This window comes from Oppia nitens, unplaced genomic scaffold (genome assembly GCF_028296485.1).
Source record: "Oppia nitens isolate AA-2021 unplaced genomic scaffold, nextdenovo-longstitch-racon4-pilon3 scaffold7_pilon_pilon_pilon, whole genome shotgun sequence".
In the NCBI taxonomy this organism is placed as follows: domain Eukaryota; kingdom Metazoa; phylum Arthropoda; class Arachnida; order Sarcoptiformes; family Oppiidae; genus Oppia; species Oppia nitens.
Genome location: NW_026533251.1, coordinates 759,576 through 780,614, shown reverse-complemented (window position 1 = coordinate 780,614; position 21,039 = coordinate 759,576). Strand labels below are relative to the sequence as shown.

Sequence of the window (21,039 nt, the reverse complement as noted above, 5' to 3'; positions counted from 1 at the left end):
GTTTTATGTGGTGTTTTGAAATTACAGTATAATATTGTATTTATTTAAACCTAAATCACGTAAATAACATAGAAAAGAAATTTATTTAAACACAATAATTGTATCAAACTTATTACAAAAAAAAAATATTTTTTAAAAATAATTTTATATTAATTTTTATTTTTTTATGTATAAATGTTTTAGAAATAATTATTAATTATAGTAATTATTATTATGACAGCAATATTGATGGCAACACTTGTAGATAATAGCAGAACGAATAAATTAATAATTATTTTTATATTTATTTTAAACTAATAGTTTTAAATTAAATATTAAATTAAATAAGTAAACTGATCCTGAAGAAACTTAAAAATTATATTACAAAATAAAAACAAATTGCTTGTAATTTTCGTACAACTCATATAACATAATCGTAATTGATGTTCATTTTTTTAATTTTTAAATATTTTAGTTTTGTTAACCAAATAAATAAGATAATTTTTATTTTATTTTTTCAACACTAATAATCGCATACTATCTGTGACTATAAATTTATTAATATATTTGTAACCAGTATACCGCTTGACATCAGATAAGCTGAGCTTTACAATATGCACTACTTTGTCATACTGTATACAAAACTTTTTTCAAAGATCGAAAAGTCGGTGAACCCGTTGACTCACCAAAATCTTGTCAATTACAAATTTATAGTACTATATATCTACTAATTAAATATTATTATTAAAGATTTTTATCAATTATAAATAAATTAAACCTTTCCCAAAATTCACCAGGTGGCGCTAAAAATCTGAAAATGGTCTCTAAAAATCTTAATTTATGTCTACTATAGGCTCAAGTAATAAAATTAATATAAGTCTGTTTTTGACTGAGTTATGACCAATTTTAAATTTTCAGTTTTTGAAAATGTCACCTTTTCGGGTTTTTATCTAATTTCCCGATGGGGTATAAAATTGTTATTAATATAACTTATAATATCTATTGCTACATATATTATTGTCAAGCTTCCATACTTTTATCTATCACCGTTAAAAAGTTATGATATTTTTAAATTTTTTCAGTTTTCTGCTATTTTGACCACTTTCTTCATTAATGAGAGATTTTTCTACAGCGGGTTATTTTTCATCATTTTTGACCCCCTAAACCATCCCGTTGAGAAACCTCGTCTACATCAAAATCCCGCACCCCTTGCAGGTAATTTCGACACATATTTTACTGGGATACGCGTCGGTCGACCTTCGGTCGACCTCTGTGTATCCCGCTTCGCTTCGCTCAGCTTATCTGATGTGAATGAAAATATATATTTTAATATATATTTTTAAATGTAATTTATTTTAAAGTAAAAAACTACAATTAAATTTTTAATAGATAAAATTATTTTTAATTAGTAAAAATATTTTGTTAACGTTAAATTATAAATTAATTCATAAATAAATATGGATAATGTAGATAAATAAATAAAAATGTATATAACAAATTTATTTTCATTATTTCTATGTTATGATTTACATTATTAGATAATGTATAAAAATTTTTAATTAATTTAGAAGATATTAAATAAGTAAAATAGTAATATTTTTCTGAATTAAATCTATATATAATTTAGTGATAAGATTATAATTTTTTGTATAGAAATTTATTTACTGTGTATATAAAAAAGTAAATATATAAAGTATATACATTATTTGAATCATTTTCAGGTGAACTCAAGGTTAATTGTATTTTAAATTTTAATATATATAGTATTAATTTTTTTTATTTATTAAAAACTGGTTTCACATATAAATAAATAGCTGCGAGAGATTCAACAATACATTGCAAATGTATAGATAAAAACTTATATTCATAAGACTAACATTTATATATAATAAATACATTATACAGTACTACTGTATGTTTCTCTATGTATAATAACATTAAAAAATTATTTTCCTGTGTAGWGTGTATTTATGTTTTAGTTATTTATTTTAATTATTTATTTATTTATTTTTAAAATATAAGACACGTTAAGCAATAAAAAATAAGTTGTGAAAATAACATTATTAATTATAATAATAATAATAAAAGTGATTATTATTTTTGTTACAATAAAAGTTGTACAGTATAAATAGCTATAAAAGTTAAGATAAACTAAATTATTGAAAATTGTGCAATTAACGGATATTTCTGTATATTACCTAGATAAAATCGCACAAGTTTAGAAATTTTTAATTTTCAGTCTAAATGTAAAAATAAATAAATGTTTTTTTAGTAAAATTTTTATTATTATTGATTATTATTATAGTAAATAACACAATTGTGAAACCCTTTAAGTGTTTTGATAAGCCAACTAAATGTGAAACTTAATTAACTTTTATATTAATGTTAATTATAATAATAATAATAGAAATAAAATAATATTAAATTTTCATTTACAACAAAAAAAATACTGAATGCTAAAAAACATTTTACTTGAAAACAACAAAATATGTGTCATTAAAATAATAAAACAGCAAAAAATTTAATATAAAATATCAGTATTTTATAAAAATCATGTTTATTTTAATTAATTTAATTGTAATATAATCATCATTTTTTAAATCATATGTGTTTAATATTTTATATGGCTGATTTAATTTATTATAAAGCAAGAAAGTTTGTGTGTGTGTGTATGTGTGGTAATAAATTATTTTTTCAAATACAATAACTAATAATTTATTATTGTTATTTTTTTAAAATATAAATTGTTTTGCATTTTATGATTGCAATAATCCGGAATTACAATATAGTAAAAATAATATAATTATATSAAATTWATAATTTAAATAATTATAATTTATTACTATTATTATTAATGATAATGTTTAATTCTTAATTTTAATATTTCTAAGAAATAGTGATTAGTCATTATTAGAAAAATATAAATTTTCTATTTATTCAAAAAATATTGTTAAAAGTTGTTTGAATAAAAATTATTTTTGTTAAAACAATTTAATTACAATTGCAATGTTGTTGTTGTTGTTGTTAATGTAAATTTTTATTTTGTTATCATTATATGTATCAAGTGTGCCATGATATTTGTTAAGTGCTAATCTGAAACAGGTTGTTTAGATAAATGTATTTTACTGTATAATATACACTGTATATTATTTTTAATACAAGGTGTGCTGCTTATAAGTAATTTAGTTCACTTAACAAACTGTTTGTTATTTTTTTATTAATTAATTTTGTTTAATATGTTACTCTCTGATTAAATTAAATATTATACACAAATTGACTTACAAAATATCAAATTAAAAAAAATGTTTAGCATACCAGTGAGACTAAATATTTTATATATTTACAAATTTTTATCTATATCTATATTAATGTGAATTTTATAAATAAATGGATAAATAAATAAATACGATATTAACAATAATAATAATAATAATGTGTCATTTTTAAGTTTGTTACTTTAGTACAGTGATATTTTTTTAAAATATTTATATATACAGTATATCATATATGTTTATAAATAATTATATAATTAAAATGCATAACTAAAACATTAAAACAAACAAAAAAATGATCAATAAACAATTTACTGAAAACTATTTGACTAATAATAATAATACTAATAATAATTTTTTTAACGACACTATCAACAATTTTAATAACGAAAATAATAATAATTATCATAATATTATTAATAATAATATTAATGATAGCAGTAGTGACTTATTTTTCAATATAACTCATAACTATAATGTTAATCTCAATAATGTTAATCAGCAACAAATGCTATCAATTATCAATGATAGTGATAGTAATAAAAGTGATGCACTGTTTATAGCTACTACCGGTGCTGATAACAATAGTAACTATAATAATAATAATATGTTACCGTCGATAGACTGGTCACCATTGGGTAATCTAAGCCAAGATAAGATAGATTTACTCAAATTTTTGAACGACAAATACTCGCATTACGGCAACACTAGCGGTAATGGTCGCGGTCTGGGCTCTACACTGGACGACAATTATACAGTGATAATCATCTACGGAATCATTGTCTTAATCTCATTGTTTGGCAATTTGTTAGTTTGTTTTGTAATAATGAAAAACAAGACAATGCGGACCAAAACCAATATATTGATGGCTAATATTACAATATCTGGTCTAATGATTACCGTTTTTAACATACCTTTCAATATCGCACGTATTCTGCTAAACGACTGGCCATTTGGTGTAGTATTGTGTAAACTATTGCCAGCAATACAAGTGACATCAGTGTATGTATTATTTTGTATAAATCTTATGTTAATATTTTACTTTTACTTATAATTGATTTTGAAAATAATATAATAATTTTTGTGAAATTAATTTTTAAAAATATTTTATTAATATTGTATATGCGGTATATACCTATACAATAATAATAATCACAATAATTATAAATGTATATTATTATGACTGCAAAAAAGTATYTATTTAATTATATTTTAATGATATATGCATTTTTGATTTATTAGCATAATTATTGTGAAGTTTTTCAATTGTGCAAATGTTTATTGTTATTTCACTAAATTATTAATATTAAATAGTTTTCTTWGAAATTAATAAATAATTACTAGACATATAAAAATGCTTTTAACACGTGTTAAGTAATATATTGAATATTATTTATATAAATAGGGAAAATGTTTTTTTAAACACAAAAAAACATTAAAGTTTATATAATTAAAAAATAATAATTTTCTAAATTTTTTATATTATTATATAAAATTTGTTTGTTAAACAAGTGTATAATATATATTTTTATGTCTTTATTTATAGTTATATTTAACTATTTTAATTATATTATTATTATTATGTCAATCAAACAAATTGACGTTATTATAATCATGTATGATATTAAAAATAAAATATTTGATGTGGAAAAGTTTCACAATACTTTCATAATATTATGTAATTTAAAATAATAGATTCAGTTTTTATGTACTTTCCTTATAATTGCTTAATTTATTATATATTATTATATACTATTGTCTACATTAGATTTTTTAACTTAAGTTCTTGCACTTAAATTAATTTTAATAAATTATTTAATAATTATTTAATAAATTATGATAAATTATAATTAGTTTGGACTAAATCTTTATAATACTTGTATTTATATATTAAAGTTAGTTTAATTAATTTTTATTGACATTTAAATTAGTATAAAAAATTATATTAAGATATAAATAACTATATTTAAGTTTATATTTAATTAAAATTAAATAATTATAATTTTATTTTTTTATTTCTACACACATATAGTTATGTATCGACATTTACGATGACAATCATTGCAATAGATAGATATCAGGCAATTAATACACGATTTTATCGGCGCATCTCAAACGTACTGCCCATTAGTATTACCATAAAAATAATTTGGATATTTGCCGCTATATTTTCCACACCTGAGCTTATATTTAACAAATTGGTTGACTTTAAACTTATAGGTCAGACTCGATGCAATACAGTATACCCATCGCCGAGTGCTATAATAAGTCAACTGATAACAGTACTTACATTTAGTACACAATATTTGATACCATTGGCTATAACTACCGGTGCTTATGTTAAGATTATTAATAAAATTTGTCGAAAATATCGGCACAGAACTAACGATATACAGAAGCGCATCAAAAGGACAGACCAAAAGATAATAAAAATGTTAGCCTTTGTGGTGATAGTGTTTGCCATTTGTTGGCTACCATTGAATCTCTTTCACATATACAGCGATTTTAGCAAAGATATCATTAGGTATGACTCCATACTATTTTATTCGTGCCATATGTTAGCCATGAGCTCCGTCTGCTACAACCCGTTCATCTATTTTGGTCTCAACAAACACTTTCGGCGCGAAATCGGACAACTATTCCGATGTTTGCCGGGTGTTGGGCGCCGACATCACACGATAGGCGACACAAGCGATCGACGACGTACTGGTCGATCATTGATTAGTAGTAACAGTGCCAACAATTATCAGGAAAACAATAACTCATCACATTTTAACAGAAGCTTTGAGTTAAAAAATAGTAATAATATTGTTATTAATAATAATTGTAATAATAATTGTAATAACAATAGTGATATTAATTATTTGAACAATAATTCAAGTAATGGTCGACTACTTAATAATGATCATCGGCTTATACATACTGGAGCTCGACATCTAAATGGACTTAAATATAAAAATGTTAAATATCATCAATTATTGCTAAATGAGACAATATTAAATAATAATATAAATGATACTGATATTTTATAACATTAAAAAATAAATTTTGTTACAATATAAATATTAAAATTAATTTACAAATTTATAATAAAATAMCACAAATTATGTTACAAAAAATATCTATAATTTTTTATTATTTGACAATCATATCACATATTCTAATATATTTTATGGTTTATACCAATTCAATATAATGGGCTTCTCATAAACCCAACCGACCACATGCTTTGCCATACACTTGTATTCACCACCTAAAGTGTTGGATGACATTCACACTATGAGTCTCAATGAGATTGCATCTGTATATTGGTAAAACCGGSCACATTATGATCCACTCTATCTATAATATATATATATATATATTTAATTATAGTGATAAAAAATCAATTAGTCACATATTTTTATATAAACAAAAAAATAAAATCTATTTTTACATACTTACAGGTTTGATCATCTAGATAATAGAAAATCGACTGTCCACATTGCTAACTGTTTTAGCCAGTTAGCCAGTTAGCCAGGTACATCAATTCAATGGGATTATGACTATCATATGCTTCATATACCGATAAAACACAACTATATCGTCGTTTGTTTTTGTGATAAGCATTCATATATTCAATTAAAAAATAGATTAAAAAAGTTATTATTATTATGATTATCTATCATTTAATACTAATATATTAATTTATTATTATATAAAAATGCATATATTATAGTATTTACCTTTTTCACTGAATATAAATATCTATAAATATAAATTATATGTTGCCATAAATATCACAACAATTACTATTACAAATAATTTTGTGTCGGTATTGTGATATTATTTTTTATTAATTTATATTTATTAAAACATTAATTTTTATATTATTTTTTTTGTTGTTGAAAATATTGACTATGATTTACTGTTTATATATGTAATTTATATTTAAAAATTTATCAAAATATATAGTCTTTTTTAATTGATAAAGTTTAATTAATTAATACTAATATTGTTGATAGTATTTTATTTATTAAAAATTAGGGCATTTTAGATAACAATATACAGTATTAACTTATTAGTTATTAACTTTTGTACTTTTAATAATAATAGATAAATCATCAATATCTAAAAACTTTAAAAATATATAAGTACATACAGTATATTTGAATTGATAAACATTGTATATCACGTTATACTTTATTTTACCGGTAAAATACTTGAATAATAATTGACTAATTTTTGATGTAAATACAAAAACTATTACTAAATATTTTAATCAGTAATAAATATTGAATTTTAATAAATTAAAGTAACAATGATAATTAATTGTAGTTTAAAAAGTTAAAAAGAAAATAGAAATTTTTTGAATGCAATTTAATTTTTTATTGAATTATTTATAAATTATTATAGTCATATTGAATAATACAAAAATTATTTTATTAATTAAAGATTTGAATATACTATTTTAATATAGTATATCGGTATATATACAGTATACATATAATATAAATATATAAGCATAATGTATACAGTATATATAATTAGATCTATCTTATGATTTATACCAATTCAATATAATTGGCTTCTCATAAACCCAACCGACCTCATGATGTGCCACACATTTGTATTCACCCTTAAAATGTTGGGTAGCATTGACTATACGAATCTTGAATGTATCTTTCCAATGATCTATCATTTCAATATCGGCAAAACCGGGCACATTATGGTTTACTCTATCTATAATGTGTTATAATTAGTTGAAATAAAAATAGTTAAAAAAATATAGGATCCATTCAATGGTCATACTTACAGGTTTGATCATCTAAATAATAGAAAAATTGACTGTCCACATTGCTAACTGTTTTAGCCAGGGTCATAAACACAATGGGATCGTCAATACCTTGTGCCTCATACTCACAATACACATATATATCGTCGCCATCAGTAAAGTTATGTTCAGTAGATTTGTTTTGATGATAAGCATTCATATACAATAAAACTAATATAAATAGTATATTAATTTACAGATTATTATTAAGTAAATATTATATATTGATATACATGAATATAGTAAAAATATTTAATTAAAATAATAGATTTGTATTATTATTATGAACAATTAAATAAGTCATTTTATATTAATTTTTAATTTATTGTTACCTTTAGAGCTGAATATCAATTGTGGTGCCATAAATATAACAACAATTACTATTGCAAATAATTTTATGTCCATATTGTAATATTATTTTCAATAAATTTATTTTATTAAAAAAATTAATTTTTGTCTAATCTTTGTTGTTGAAAATATTGACTATGATTTAGTGTTTATATAGGTAATTTTTATTTAAAAATTTATCAAAATATATAGCCGTTTAAATTGATAAAGTTTTATTAATTAATACTAATATTGTTGATAATATTTTATTTGTTAAAATTAGATCAATTTAGATAACAGTATACAATATTATAGTTATTAACTTTAGTACTTTTAATAACAATAGTCTAATTAATCAATATATAAATATAAAAACTGTATTTGAATTGATAAACATTGTATAACACAAGTTATATTATATTTATAATTACCGGTATTTATAATTTATTAATTATATACTTGAATAATAATTGACTATTTTTTGATGTAAATGTAAAAGCTATTACTAAATATTTTAATCAGTAATAATTATAAAATTATAACCATTATTGATCTATTAATTATAAATTTAAAATGTAAATTAATTTTCTATTTAAAAACTAAGAAATGCTAAATATATTGTTTTATAATATTTAATTTAATATACAGTTTTATAAAATACTTAGTTTTTAAATCAGAATTTTAAAGAGTAGAGTTAAAAATCTAATATTTTCACGAATTCCTGAAAGGAATCCGTATATGCATTCTATAAGTCGGTCTGTCGGTCTGTCGGTCTGTCGGTCTGTCGGTCTGTCGGTCTGTCGGTCTGTCGGTCTGTCGGTCTGTCGGTCTGTCGGTCTGTCGGTCTGTCGGTCTGTCGGTCTGTCGGTCTGTCGGTCTGTCGGTCTGTCGGTCTGTCGGTCTGTCGGTTGTCACTGTCGGTCTGTCGGTCTGTCGGTCTGTCGGTCTGTCGGTCTGTCGGTCTGTCGGTCTGTCGGTCTGTCGGTCTGTCGGTCTGTCGGTCTGTCGGTCTGTCGGTCTGTCGGTCTGTCGGTCTGTCATCTGTCGGTCTGTCGGTCTGTCGGTCTGTCGGTCTGTCAACTGTCGGTCTGTCGGTCTGTCGGTCTGTCGGTCTGTCGGTCTGTCAACTCTGTCGGTCTGTCGGTCTGTCGGTCTGTCGGGTCTGTCGGTCTGTCGGTCTGTCGGTCTGTCGGTCTGTCGGTCTGTCACTGTCGGTCTGTCGGTCTGTCCTGTCGGTCTGTCGGTCTGTCGGTCTGTCGGTCTGTCTGTCCCACGAGGACATAGGTTCGAATCCACTATCCGCTACAATTTTTTTTTTGATTTTTTTGTTTTTTTTCTTTTTTAAGTTTATTTTTTAGGAAATTGAAGAAAATGGTGTCCAACAATTAATAAAAAAAATTTTGAATTTTTTTTTGAATTTTTTTTTGAATTTTTTTTGAATTTTTTTTGAATTTTTTTGAATTTTTTTTGAATTTTTTTTGAATTTTTTTGATTTTTTTTTGTTTTTTTCGTTTTTAAGTTTATTTTTTAGGAAAATAGTAGTTTATTTTGTAATACTAAATCATTTGATACCTCACATGACTATAGTTGATTTATTTTATCATACTGAATTTAATTTTTAATTATGATTAGGAATTCGTGTGGAAATGCTTTCTAGCATTCTCAACTGGTTTTATATTTTATTATTTTGTTTTGATTTTAAATATTTATTATTATACAAAATACTGATATATTGTAGAAACATATTTTTTAATTTTATCTTATTTGATTTTTAATTAATACTGTAAAAAATCATATTAAACTGTAGCAAATTTATATAAAATTCTGTCTAATAAAATTAAAATAAATTAAAACACTTTTTTAATTAATTTGATTGTAATTTGATTACTGTAATTAATATTTTTTATATAAAAATTACTGACTAACAATTTTTTTTAATATGAAACCCATAGTTAATAATAAATAAATATTATATAATATGTATATTTGGCGCTAATAATGAAAATAGTTTTATAAGTTATGAGTTAATACATCGCGAGACCTAATAATTTGATTTATTTTTTTGAAATCTATTAATAAAATTAGTTATATGTTTGCCCCTATATTAGGCCTCATTATGACATTCATTAGGAGTTATTTTTGTAGTTTTGTTATATTATTATAAAAGTAAGACAAAGTATGTGTGCAGACATCGCCAAACAGGTGCCGAAAGTGCTGCTAAACAATGGTAAAGAAATGCCTATTATAGGATTGGGTACATGGCAGTGTCCACCCGATGAGTCACTGTATAAGGCCATACGTAAGGCCATTGACTGCGGCTATCGGCACTTTGACTGTGCACTGGTCTATGCTAACGAAGAAGAGACCGGTCGTGCCATTAACGATGCCATCAAAGAGGGAAAGGTATGGATAGTGTCTGAAACTGTTTTTATCATTTTATTTCTGTTGTTTTATTGATTCGATGAATAATTTTTTAGGTCAAACGCGAGGAACTGTTCATCACCTCAAAGATATGGCTTACGTTCTTCAACCGAAAACGAGTGACGGTATGTGTTCACAAAATTTTGGACAAATTTAAGACACCGTACTTGGATTTGGCACTTATTCATTGGCCGGTGTGTTTTGCACAGATAGACGACACACTGTTTCCAAAAGGACCGGACGGAAAGATATTGGGCGGTAATGTTGACTATATTGAGGCCTATCAGGGACTCGAAGATTGTCTGAAAGCTGGACTCGTTAGGAGTATTGGTATCTCAAACTTTACGTCCGCACAAGTGGACCGACTGTTGAAAGCCGTCAAAACAATTCCCGTCATTAATCAGGTAGACTAACCACATGTGTTCATAGATAACTGTATTTACAGTTTAATGTTAATTAAAGGTTGAATCGCATCCCTATTTGGCTCAACACAAATTGAAAAAGTTTTGTGAGGACCGCAAAATCAAACTGACGGCATACTCACCGTTAGGCAATCCCGGGTCAAATGAGGTCGGGGCCAAACAAATCCAATTGCTTAAAGATCCAGTTGTTTTAAAATTAGCCAAAAAGTATAATAAAAATGCCGGTCAGATAGTTATTAAGTATCAGGTATTTTATATCATTAATATCTAACTGACCCGTAATGCTATGACTATTAACGTAATAATAGACAGAACGTGGGGTAATAGTTGTGCCTAAAAGTGTTAATCCGAGCGTCTCGAGTCAAACATCAAGATATTTGACTTCAAACTGACAGCTGAAGACATGAAAGAGTTGGACGCATTGGACCGCAAACTTCGGACCAATTGGTTTAATTTGAGCAAACATTTACCAAACTATCCTTTTGCCGAAAACATTGATTTTTAAAAAAAAATTTATTTGTTTTAAATAATTGTTTTTATGTAAATTGTATTATAATATGATATTTTAAAATCCTATTTTCTTAAGTTAGTGATTATTAGTAACTTTGGATATATGTGACTAAAATTAGGGTTTTATTGAATGAAATATTTTTCTTAAAAACATTCAAATATGTGATTATATTTGCTTTAAAAAAGTTTTAAAAATATGTCATTATATTTAATAACAATTAATAATTGTGTGCTACAATTAATGATAAAATATTATTTCATATTTATTAAAACTTAAAACAATTATTTAACTTTTAAAATGTTATTATAAATGAAAATCAATAAAATAATGCTTTCTTCTAATATAATGCTATTGTCTTTCAGTAGACATTAGAAATTAACAAATAGTAATAATGTATAACTTTTGCCATAATTATCAGTTTTCAATCAAATGTTTATAAATTTAATTATTTTATTAAAATTTTTATTCATTAAAAATATAAGTTATATGTGAAATAATTGTTTTATAATGTTTATTATTATTATAATTAGACAAAATTATATTACATTTTATTGCTTATTAAATATATTTGACACGTATTCCAATAATTATTTTTAATTAAAGTCTGTATTCATTTTAAAAAACATTTTGTTGAATCGGAAAAAATCATTTATTAAATACATTTGTTATTATTTTTTATAAATAATATTAGTATTTAAAAAATTAATATTCTGAAACATATGCAGTAAATACGGTATTTAATTTACAGCTATTGAATACTGTAAACATAGAAATTAATTACTATTTTATAAAACTATTGATTGATATAATATTAATTTTTTTTATAACAAAGTCAGGTTAGACAATGGATTCAGATTTTCGCTACAATTACTATAATCTCGATTCAATCGACTCAGTTCATCATTGGTCCTCCAATTGGGATCAATTACCCGGTTTATCGTACATACCTGTAATCACTGAATTGGAAGACTACTTGTTTGATGTACTACCGGCACCAGTCATACTAAAATGGTTGCACCGAAATTTTTTCATCACATTCTACATATCAATCGGCTATCTCTTAACAATTTTACTGTTAAGCTATTGGATGTCTTACTGTGAAAAGTCATATAAATTGAGATCATTGTTAATCCTATGGAATATATTGAATGCAATTTTTTCAATTATTGCCACAATCAGAATGGTTCCCAATTTTGTCTATCAATACAAACATAAAGGACTGGTCGCCACTTATTGTCAATCAGACTACTATCGGGACTATCGTCTAGTCCTTTGGTACAGTTTGTTTTGTTTGTCAAAGATCCCGGAGCTATTGGATACCGTGTTTATTATATTGCGTCGGAGCAAACTAATTAAACTGCACTGGATACATCATTCACTTACCTTACTATACGCTTACTATTTATTTATGGATATACCGGGTACTGCCCAGTGGTCATTTGGATTAAATGTAATCGTCCACTCAGTTATGTATACCTATTATGCATTGATGATTATGAAACTTCCTCTACCTAGACAAGTGAGCATGCTAATTACAACAATGCAAATTATACAAATGATACTGGGTCTTATAATAAATATGCACGTATTATGGCGCAAACTAAACCAATCACAATGCGATTGTAGTATTCAACGTGTATTGGTATCGCTATTCATCTATACATTATTTTTAGCATTATTTTTGAATTACTTTTACAAAACGTACATTGTTAAAAAACGTAAAGTAAATTGATAATTTTTGTAAAAAATTGTTTTACAAAAAAACCAATAATTTCTATTTTATTTTTATTTTTTATTAAGTTATCAATCAATAAATTATCCGGCTTAAAATCACTTTGACGATAATCATAAATACAGTGTATATAAAGGTCAATATTACTGTTAATGTGCAAATCTTTAAATTAAGCTATATACTAATTAATTTTTAYAAATAACTAAATTTCAATAATTGACCATATTTATTTCAATTATTAATAAATTAATATATTGGTGCAATAATTGTATTGTAATAAATTATAAGTTAGTACATAATATTTATTGTACAACATTAAATAAATACATTTTAAATAAATAAAAATAATAAGTTGAATATTTAAACAAAATTATGTAATATATCTAAATACTATTTAATAATATTTTAATATAAATTATTAAATTAATTATTAAATTTTATTAGATATATTAGATAATTTTTTTAAATGCCACTGTGTAATTTTATCCAATCTCTATAGTTTGCAATATTAGTAAAAACAGCAGGATAGCCAGGTTTTCCACAATCAATATAACCCCATGAAGTTATGCCTACAATTGTGTTGTTAAATATTAATGGTGAACCCGAATCGTGCTTTTTTGAAAATAAATAAATAAAATAATCAAAAATAATTTTCTAAAAAAGTGTTAAACAAACTGAACACATGAATATCAAAGTACATACATCACATGTAATATGACCTCCATGTCCACCGGCGCATACATTTGCCTCACTTATTGTCCAATTAAAACCTATATCCTTTAGATAACCTTTCATGACATGCCAACACACATCCCGGTCCACAACAGGCATATCCAGTGTTTGCAATTTATCGGCTAACTTTCCATCAGTTCTGTTATAGGCAATAGTAAAACCCCAACCAATTGTTGTGGCATTAATACCAGTAGGTAAATCGTAGCCCTGTGCTGGCAGTACTATWTTGTCTATGTCTTTAGTGCCCAGATCAAATTTGCCATCAATTTGTAGTAAACCAATATCATTTTTTGGATCATCGAGTGTCCAATTTTCATAAGCAATTTTGTTGACTACATTATAATTGTGACCACCTTTAGTACGATCAACTGTACCGCAATGTAGTGTAAAATTATCGTTATCTTTAAAACTATTAATGTAAACAACAAAAATTAATTAATTAAATTATACAAAAAAATGTTTATATTAATTATAAATTACAATTTAATACAATGTGCAGCTGTCACTGCCCACTGTTTCCCAATTATTGATGCCTCACATTGATGTGTATCGTTATTAACTCTCWTGGAGCACATGTATGGATTATCTCCKGRCCGGGCATCGTGTCCGCCAATTATAGCAACTGTTGTATTTTGCACAGTGTTATAGAMACACGAAAGTAAAATAACAACAAATAATTTGCAAAAATCAKTTTTAATTAGATTAATATTCATTTTCACTAAAAATAWTWATAAATTATTATTTTTTAGTTTGTATTATTTATATTATTGATTAATATATAWAAACACAATGTGTTATTTATAATAAAAWAAACTTTATTTATTTGACGTGAAAGTTAAGTATTGTTATCTAAATTTCCATATAAAGGCATTTTTTAATATAAATTATTGTTGACTATTATTATATAAACTTAATCAATATTTTATATTATTAATTATATATATTGATATATTATAAATATATCGATTTTCAATATTATTGAGTATTATTTAGAAATATATCAAAATATAAAGTAAAATGTTTAAATTATTGTTGAATTATAAATTAAATTAACACATTAGCTTAAGTGTAAAACAAATTAACCTTTTTAAAGTTATATTATTGTATAGTAATATTTTTAATTTTAGAAAATGTTATTTTGACATACTATTAGMCATTTAAAATATTTAGTATTTATTAGAAATTAAATAAAAATTTATACAGGTACTCTATATATATATTTTTATATGAAATGTTTAGTTTATTAGATAATATCTAATTTTTAGGCATTACTATCTATTCACATATTAAAAGTTATTTGTGACTATTAAATCAAAATATAAAATTTTGTATATCTACTGTACATTGTATAAGTAGTGTAATACTTTACTATTATATAATGTTAGTTCTACTTTACTATACAGTATTGGCATAAATTGACCAAAATTCGCCCAATTATAGCACATGCATAGACTTGAAAAAAATATAAAATAATAGATAAATTTCATGAAAGTTTCTGAAATTAATTTCTGTTAATGGGATCCTCATGTTATATAAGTATGTTTACTCGATATTTGTTATTTTGTGACAATAAATGATTATTACAAATAATAACAAAATATTGTTATTTTAATTAATATTCAAAGTAAAAAATTAAATCTATTTAATTATATTAAACAAAAAATATAATCTAAGAATTAATAAAAATTTTACAAATTCATAACTTATTGGTGAGAAAGTAGCAGGCGCGGTTAAGGAAATTTTTGAAATTAATATTTTAATTGATATATTTTAATATATAATACAATTTTACACATATATATTAAATTTTAGATCAATCGGATCAATATTTTTATAGTTATTAAATAAAATAATTTTTGATTATAATGGGAGGTATACAAGAAAAATCAAACTTTGAACCCCCAAAAAACACCCGTCCCTGGGATCAATTGTCATGAAATTTTGTTGGTGACATTATAATTATCAATAGATGTTTTTAGGAAAGTATGGATCTGCTCCGCAAACATAATCTTAAAATTATCAATAATTAAATTATATATATTGAGCCGGTCGGGGAGTTTAAAATTTATAAAAATTATCTAACATCACATGACAAATTAAATGACACAAAAATTAGTTTAAAATATGTAACTTAACTGCACTATATCAATAATAATTACCAAAACATAAATTATTGATTTTATTAATTATTTTTTTGATAAAAATGATTTTTAATAATTTAATGTGGCTCAACTTTGTACAATTAAAAACTAATTTAAAAATTATTAATATATAAGTATAATAATTTTTAAAAATATAACATTAAATTATTAAAAATCATTTTTATCAAAAAAATAATTAATAAAATTAATAATTTATATTTTGGTAATTATTATTGATATAGTGCAGTTAAATCACATATTTTAAACTAATTTTTGTATCATTTAATTTGTCATATGATGTTAGATAATTTTTATAAATTTTAAACTCCCCGACCGGCTCAATATATATAATTTAATTATTGATAATTTTAAGATTATGTTTGCGGAGCAGATCCATACTTTCCTAAAAACATCTATTGATAATTATAATGTCACCAACAAAATTTCATGACAATTGATCCCAGGGACGGGTGTTTTTTGGGGGTTCAAAGTTTGATTTTTCTTGTATACCTCCCATTATAATCAAAAATTATTTTATTTAATAACTATAAAAATATTGATCCGATTGATCTAAAATTTAATATATATGTGTAAAATTGTATTATATATTAAAATATATCAATTAAAATATTAATTTCAAAAATTTCCTTAACCGCGCCTGCTACTTTACTAGAAATTTTCTGATGGAAATTTATTAAAAATTTCTATTTGCCCATCTCGACACATGCATCACATAAAGTAAAAAATTCAAACATAAATATTTTGAAACTCAAATAAATAGTATTTAGTCTAATGTCTGCAGGAATTGATTAATTTGATTGGTTTTATATATAAGTGTTGTCTACTTTACTATCCCTTAATCGGCTGTACTTTCTGATGAGTCCTCCTAAGTAACAATTGAGGATTAAATAGCGCTATCAATGTATTAGTTGGGCCGCAATTTGTGGCCAAATGTAAGAAAAATTTGCCGATTAGACAACAAATACATCGAGAAAATTTATATCTAAAAAAATCACATATTATTACTTAGTATTAATTAAAGTCAATTGTACTTTAAAATTATTTTATCAAATATTTTATTGTTTATACATAATGTTGTTTATAGTTACTGTAATATATTGAAATACTATATTGTATGATAATAAATTATAACAAAGGTTAATCGGTTAAAAATTAAATGTTACAGTTATATACCTATAGTGTTATTAGATATTGTTTATTATTAGGTTATCCATTTAAAGGCGCTAAAAATAGTTTAAAGTCATTATAAAAGTTAGTAAAATATTGACAAATACTTAAAAGTTATTTATATTCAAACAATTCTTAGTAATAAATTTTTTAGATATTTTCATTATAATGCATACTTTTATTTTTTGATCTAATATTTTATCAAATTATATTTTTTAAAATTTAAATTTATAATAATTTATAATATAAAAAACTACATTTATTKTCAGCAACTTTAAKAAAAAAATATTTGTTTTATGACAAATCATATAAAGGTTAAATGTTTTTGTTGTCACTATTTATTTAAATTATGATTTATTTCTCTTCATTTTTACATAATTGCTTTACTAATAATATAATTTTTTTCATTTTATCACTAAAACTGTGTTGAATTAAAATGATTTAAGTTAATAACAACTTAAAAAGTTATTTATAGGTGATATAAAATTTTGTATAATCTTTTATTTTTATATGAGCTAATTCTCTAATATCGGTAAAATTAGTTAAATAACTTCAAATGGATACCCTATTTATTATTATATTACAAGTTATTGGTTGTGCACTAATATATAAGATAAGATAATTATAAAATTTATACATGTATATTTTAAACTAATTTTATCTCTATGTTTACTATACATAATTGGCATATAATGTGCGAATTATGTTTTAAAAATACATTGTCTTATATAAAATATGACAATCTTATTAAAATTAATTTATTCAATTATTATCAATTAAATTCATTTTTAATACATATAACAGTCCTCAAGTGATTTTTAAAAAAATAACATTTAATTAATTTGATTAAATTTCTATATAAATAAATGTACTTAAAAGAAAATATTATGAATATTAAACATAATTAATATATTGATAGTTCTTTAAAAAAAATAATTATAAATTTATTTTAAMAAATATGTCAATTGGTATACCATTACTTGTGTTTTTGGTAATTGTCGGACAATCCATGAGTGGCAGAGGTATATACTATATATATATATACTGTATTMTATAAATAATTTTATTTTAAGTTAATTTTTATCTCAAAAAATATACTAATTTTATACCCTTTAAATAATTGAAACAAAAATTTCATAGTTGAGCTACAAATAAAAGGCATACATAACGGCAGATCAACTGGTCATAGGTTTCGTGACAATGACTTTATAGATATAATAGTTGAGTATAACCGAACTGAGCCGGGTCATCAATTCTATTATCTGGCAGTTTATAAAGAAAACGACTATTTCTATCGTAGATTCAAAGATGGTGGATGTATGTGTCTCTCATATTATTATTATTATTATTATTATTTTATCTTAATTAAAATAATTGCAAATTAATTAATTATTTATTAATGATGAACTTAATGTGACATTTAACAGATCAAATCTATTGGGAACATGGATTACGAGGTGCTCATCCAATGGAAACAGGAGACACATTGGTTCACATACAGGTGCCCAATGCTACTAAAGAGGCAGCCGGTAAATATTGGGCTGCAATCAATTATTTAGAGTCAGGTTATCAAATTAAAACCCGACCCATTAAACTAGTTCATTATGGTTGATGTTTAATATAAAGTCACTTTCATAACCCCTTTAACTGGTTTTTTATTAATAACTCAAAAACAAATTTAGATATTTAAACCAAAATTTTATGAGAAACATGGATTTCTGGAACGTACAGTTTGATACTATAAATTTTAATAATTAATTGCACAGGTAGGCTAGCTCAGGGAGGTGTGATATCTCAAAAACTATAAAAGATATACAAAAATTATAAAATGAATAATATACTAGATCAAAAATAAATTTAGACGTGTTTCAGGATTTTTTGATAAAACTCATGGTTTATTCATAAATTACGTTTAAACATAAAATTGTGCAATATTCAAAATTGAATATTTCAATATTGTATTAATATAATAATATGTAATTAATCACAAAATATTCTATAATTAATAAATTATTTAAAATAAAAATATCAATTTTTTATATTATAAAATTTTTAGTAAAAAATAAAAAACAAATATTAGAAATAAATTTCAATGTAAATAAGATAACATTTAATTAATTTGATGAAATTTATATCTGGTATGACCACTGGTATTAGCAATTATTTGTTGCATTCATTTGGCATAGAATTAATACCAGATATTAATTTCATTAAATTAGTTAAATATAATCTTATTTACATTGAAATTTATTTCTAATATTTGTTTTTTATTTTTTACTAAAAATTTTATAATATAAAAAATTGATATTTTTATTTTAAATAATTAATTAATTATAGAATATTTTGTGATTAATTACATATTATTATATTAATACAATATTGAAATATTCAATTTTGAATATTGCACAATTTTATGTTTAAACGTAATTTATGAATAAACCATGAGTTTTATCAAAAAATCCTGAAACACGTCTAAATTTATTTTTGATCTAGTATATTATTCATTTTATAATTTTTGTATATCTTTTATAGTTTTTGAGATATCACACCTCCCTGAGCTAGCCTACCTGTGCAATTAATTATTAAAATTTATAGTATCAAACTGTACGTTCCAGAAATCCATGTTTCTCAAAAAATTTTGGTTTAAATATCTAAATTAGTTTTTGAGTTATTAATAAAAAACCAGTTAAAGGGGTTATGAAAGTGACTTTATATTAAATATATTATACATTTATAATAAACTACTTTAAGCATTAAATAAAAATTATTTTTAAAAATAAAATTTATATTCATTTATTGTCATTCATATAATTCAATTTGTTCAACAACAATTAAATACTATTTTAATTATAAAATATATTTAATTATAAGTTTTCAAAAATAAATTAATTAGGACTAAGTTATAAAATAGTAATAATGATAAAGGTGTGCTATATTAATGTATTTCATAAGCTTTGATTAATAATTATTATAAAATTAAGTAAGTATTAAGTAATACATTTGTAAATTATAAAAATTTATTAATATTTTAAATAATAACTTTTTATAAAATATAAATAATAAAAATAATTTTAGATTTTATTCAGCATAACGTATGCTACTATTTTATTTAATAAATTTTAGAAAACTTAATAATAATAATACTGTATCTTATAAAAGTTATATATAATATATAATATATAATATTTGAAAATAATAAAATACATATATACTGAAATATTTATTAACTTTATAATTTGGATATAATTAATTAATTATTTTAAAATAATAAATTACTGTATATTATATTATAATGATATAAATACAGTTTACTGTATAAACAGTGGTTAATCGGAGCATCTCTGAGCACAGACACCCTTAACACATCCCCATACACACCATCTGCCAACATAGTTGGTCTGACCATCATTTTGATGAGCTGACTGTCCATTATAACAGGTCGTACCGTTGAATAGCGATAGAAATTGTTGTTCAGTGATCTCTTGTTTCGGCAAAACAGAT

The 21,039-nt window shown here is 23.4% G+C and overlaps 5 protein-coding genes and 1 pseudogene across 5 annotated transcripts; 4 read left to right on the top strand and 2 right to left on the bottom strand.

Annotated features, from left to right (window-relative positions):
- Positions 1-3,759: 3,759 nt before the first annotated feature.
- LOC128963309 (G-protein coupled receptor 83-like) lies at positions 3,760-6,191 on the top strand. Its single transcript, XM_054309812.1, has 3 exons — positions 3,760-4,253; positions 5,284-6,050; positions 6,133-6,191. Exons 1-3 carry the CDS (start codon positions 3,760-3,762, stop codon positions 6,189-6,191), a joined length of 1,320 nt encoding a protein of 439 aa, XP_054165787.1.
- Positions 6,192-7,788: 1,597 nt separating this feature from the next.
- On the bottom strand, positions 7,789-8,508 carry LOC128963308 (uncharacterized). Its single transcript, XM_054309811.1, has 3 exons — positions 8,397-8,508; positions 8,047-8,235; positions 7,789-7,973 (listed from the first exon to the last, which is right to left on the bottom strand). Exons 1-3 carry the CDS (start codon positions 8,467-8,469, stop codon positions 7,789-7,791), a joined length of 447 nt encoding a protein of 148 aa, XP_054165786.1. The 5' UTR covers positions 8,470-8,508.
- Positions 8,509-10,484: 1,976 nt separating this feature from the next.
- Positions 10,485-11,739, top strand: LOC128963307 (aldo-keto reductase family 1 member B10-like; annotated as a pseudogene).
- An 850-nt stretch (positions 11,740-12,589) lies between these two features.
- On the top strand, positions 12,590-13,477 carry LOC128963305 (elongation of very long chain fatty acids protein 6-like). Its single transcript, XM_054309810.1, has one exon. The coding sequence runs from the start codon at positions 12,590-12,592 to the stop codon at positions 13,475-13,477; it is 888 nt and encodes a 295-aa protein (XP_054165785.1).
- A 462-nt stretch (positions 13,478-13,939) lies between these two features.
- LOC128963304 (trypsin-like) lies at positions 13,940-14,922 on the bottom strand. The gene is made up of 3 exons (XM_054309809.1): positions 14,690-14,922; positions 14,180-14,618; positions 13,940-14,089 (listed from the first exon to the last, which is right to left on the bottom strand). The coding sequence occupies exons 1-3, from the start codon at positions 14,920-14,922 to the stop codon at positions 13,940-13,942; spliced, it is 822 nt and encodes a 273-aa protein (XP_054165784.1).
- Positions 14,923-18,496: 3,574 nt separating this feature from the next.
- Positions 18,497-19,150, top strand: LOC128963303 (uncharacterized). The gene is made up of 3 exons (XM_054309808.1): positions 18,497-18,560; positions 18,679-18,855; positions 18,966-19,150. The coding sequence occupies exons 1-3, from the start codon at positions 18,497-18,499 to the stop codon at positions 19,148-19,150; spliced, it is 426 nt and encodes a 141-aa protein (XP_054165783.1).
- The last annotated feature ends 1,889 nt before the right edge of the window (positions 19,151-21,039 follow it).

Excerpts from the sequence above, each read along its gene's own strand:
- LOC128963309 (XM_054309812.1), top strand. The coding sequence starts at position 3,760 with ATGCTATCAATTATCAATGATAGTGATAGTAATAAAAGTGATGCACTG. Across the intron at positions 4,254-5,283 it reads GCAATACAAGTGACATCAGT|TTATGTATCGACATTTACGA; the intron begins GTATGTATTATT and ends ACACACATATAG. Across the intron at positions 6,051-6,132 it reads AAGCTTTGAGTTAAAAAATA|TAATGGTCGACTACTTAATA; the intron begins GTAATAATATTG and ends CAATAATTCAAG.
- LOC128963308 (XM_054309811.1), bottom strand. The coding sequence starts at position 8,469 with ATGGACATAAAATTATTTGCAATAGTAATTGTTGTTATATTTATGGCA. Across the intron at positions 8,236-8,396 it reads ATTGATATTCAGCTCTAAAG|TTTTATTGTATATGAATGCT; the intron begins GTAACAATAAAT and ends TATTTATATTAG. Across the intron at positions 7,974-8,046 it reads TTATTTAGATGATCAAACCT|ATAGAGTAAACCATAATGTG; the intron begins GTAAGTATGACC and ends AACACATTATAG.
- LOC128963305 (XM_054309810.1), top strand. The coding sequence starts at position 12,590 with ATGGATTCAGATTTTCGCTACAATTACTATAATCTCGATTCAATCGAC.
- LOC128963303 (XM_054309808.1), top strand. The coding sequence starts at position 18,497 with ATGTCAATTGGTATACCATTACTTGTGTTTTTGGTAATTGTCGGACAA. Across the intron at positions 18,561-18,678 it reads ACAATCCATGAGTGGCAGAG|TTGAGCTACAAATAAAAGGC; the intron begins GTATATACTATA and ends AAAATTTCATAG. Across the intron at positions 18,856-18,965 it reads TAGATTCAAAGATGGTGGAT|ATCAAATCTATTGGGAACAT; the intron begins GTATGTGTCTCT and ends GACATTTAACAG.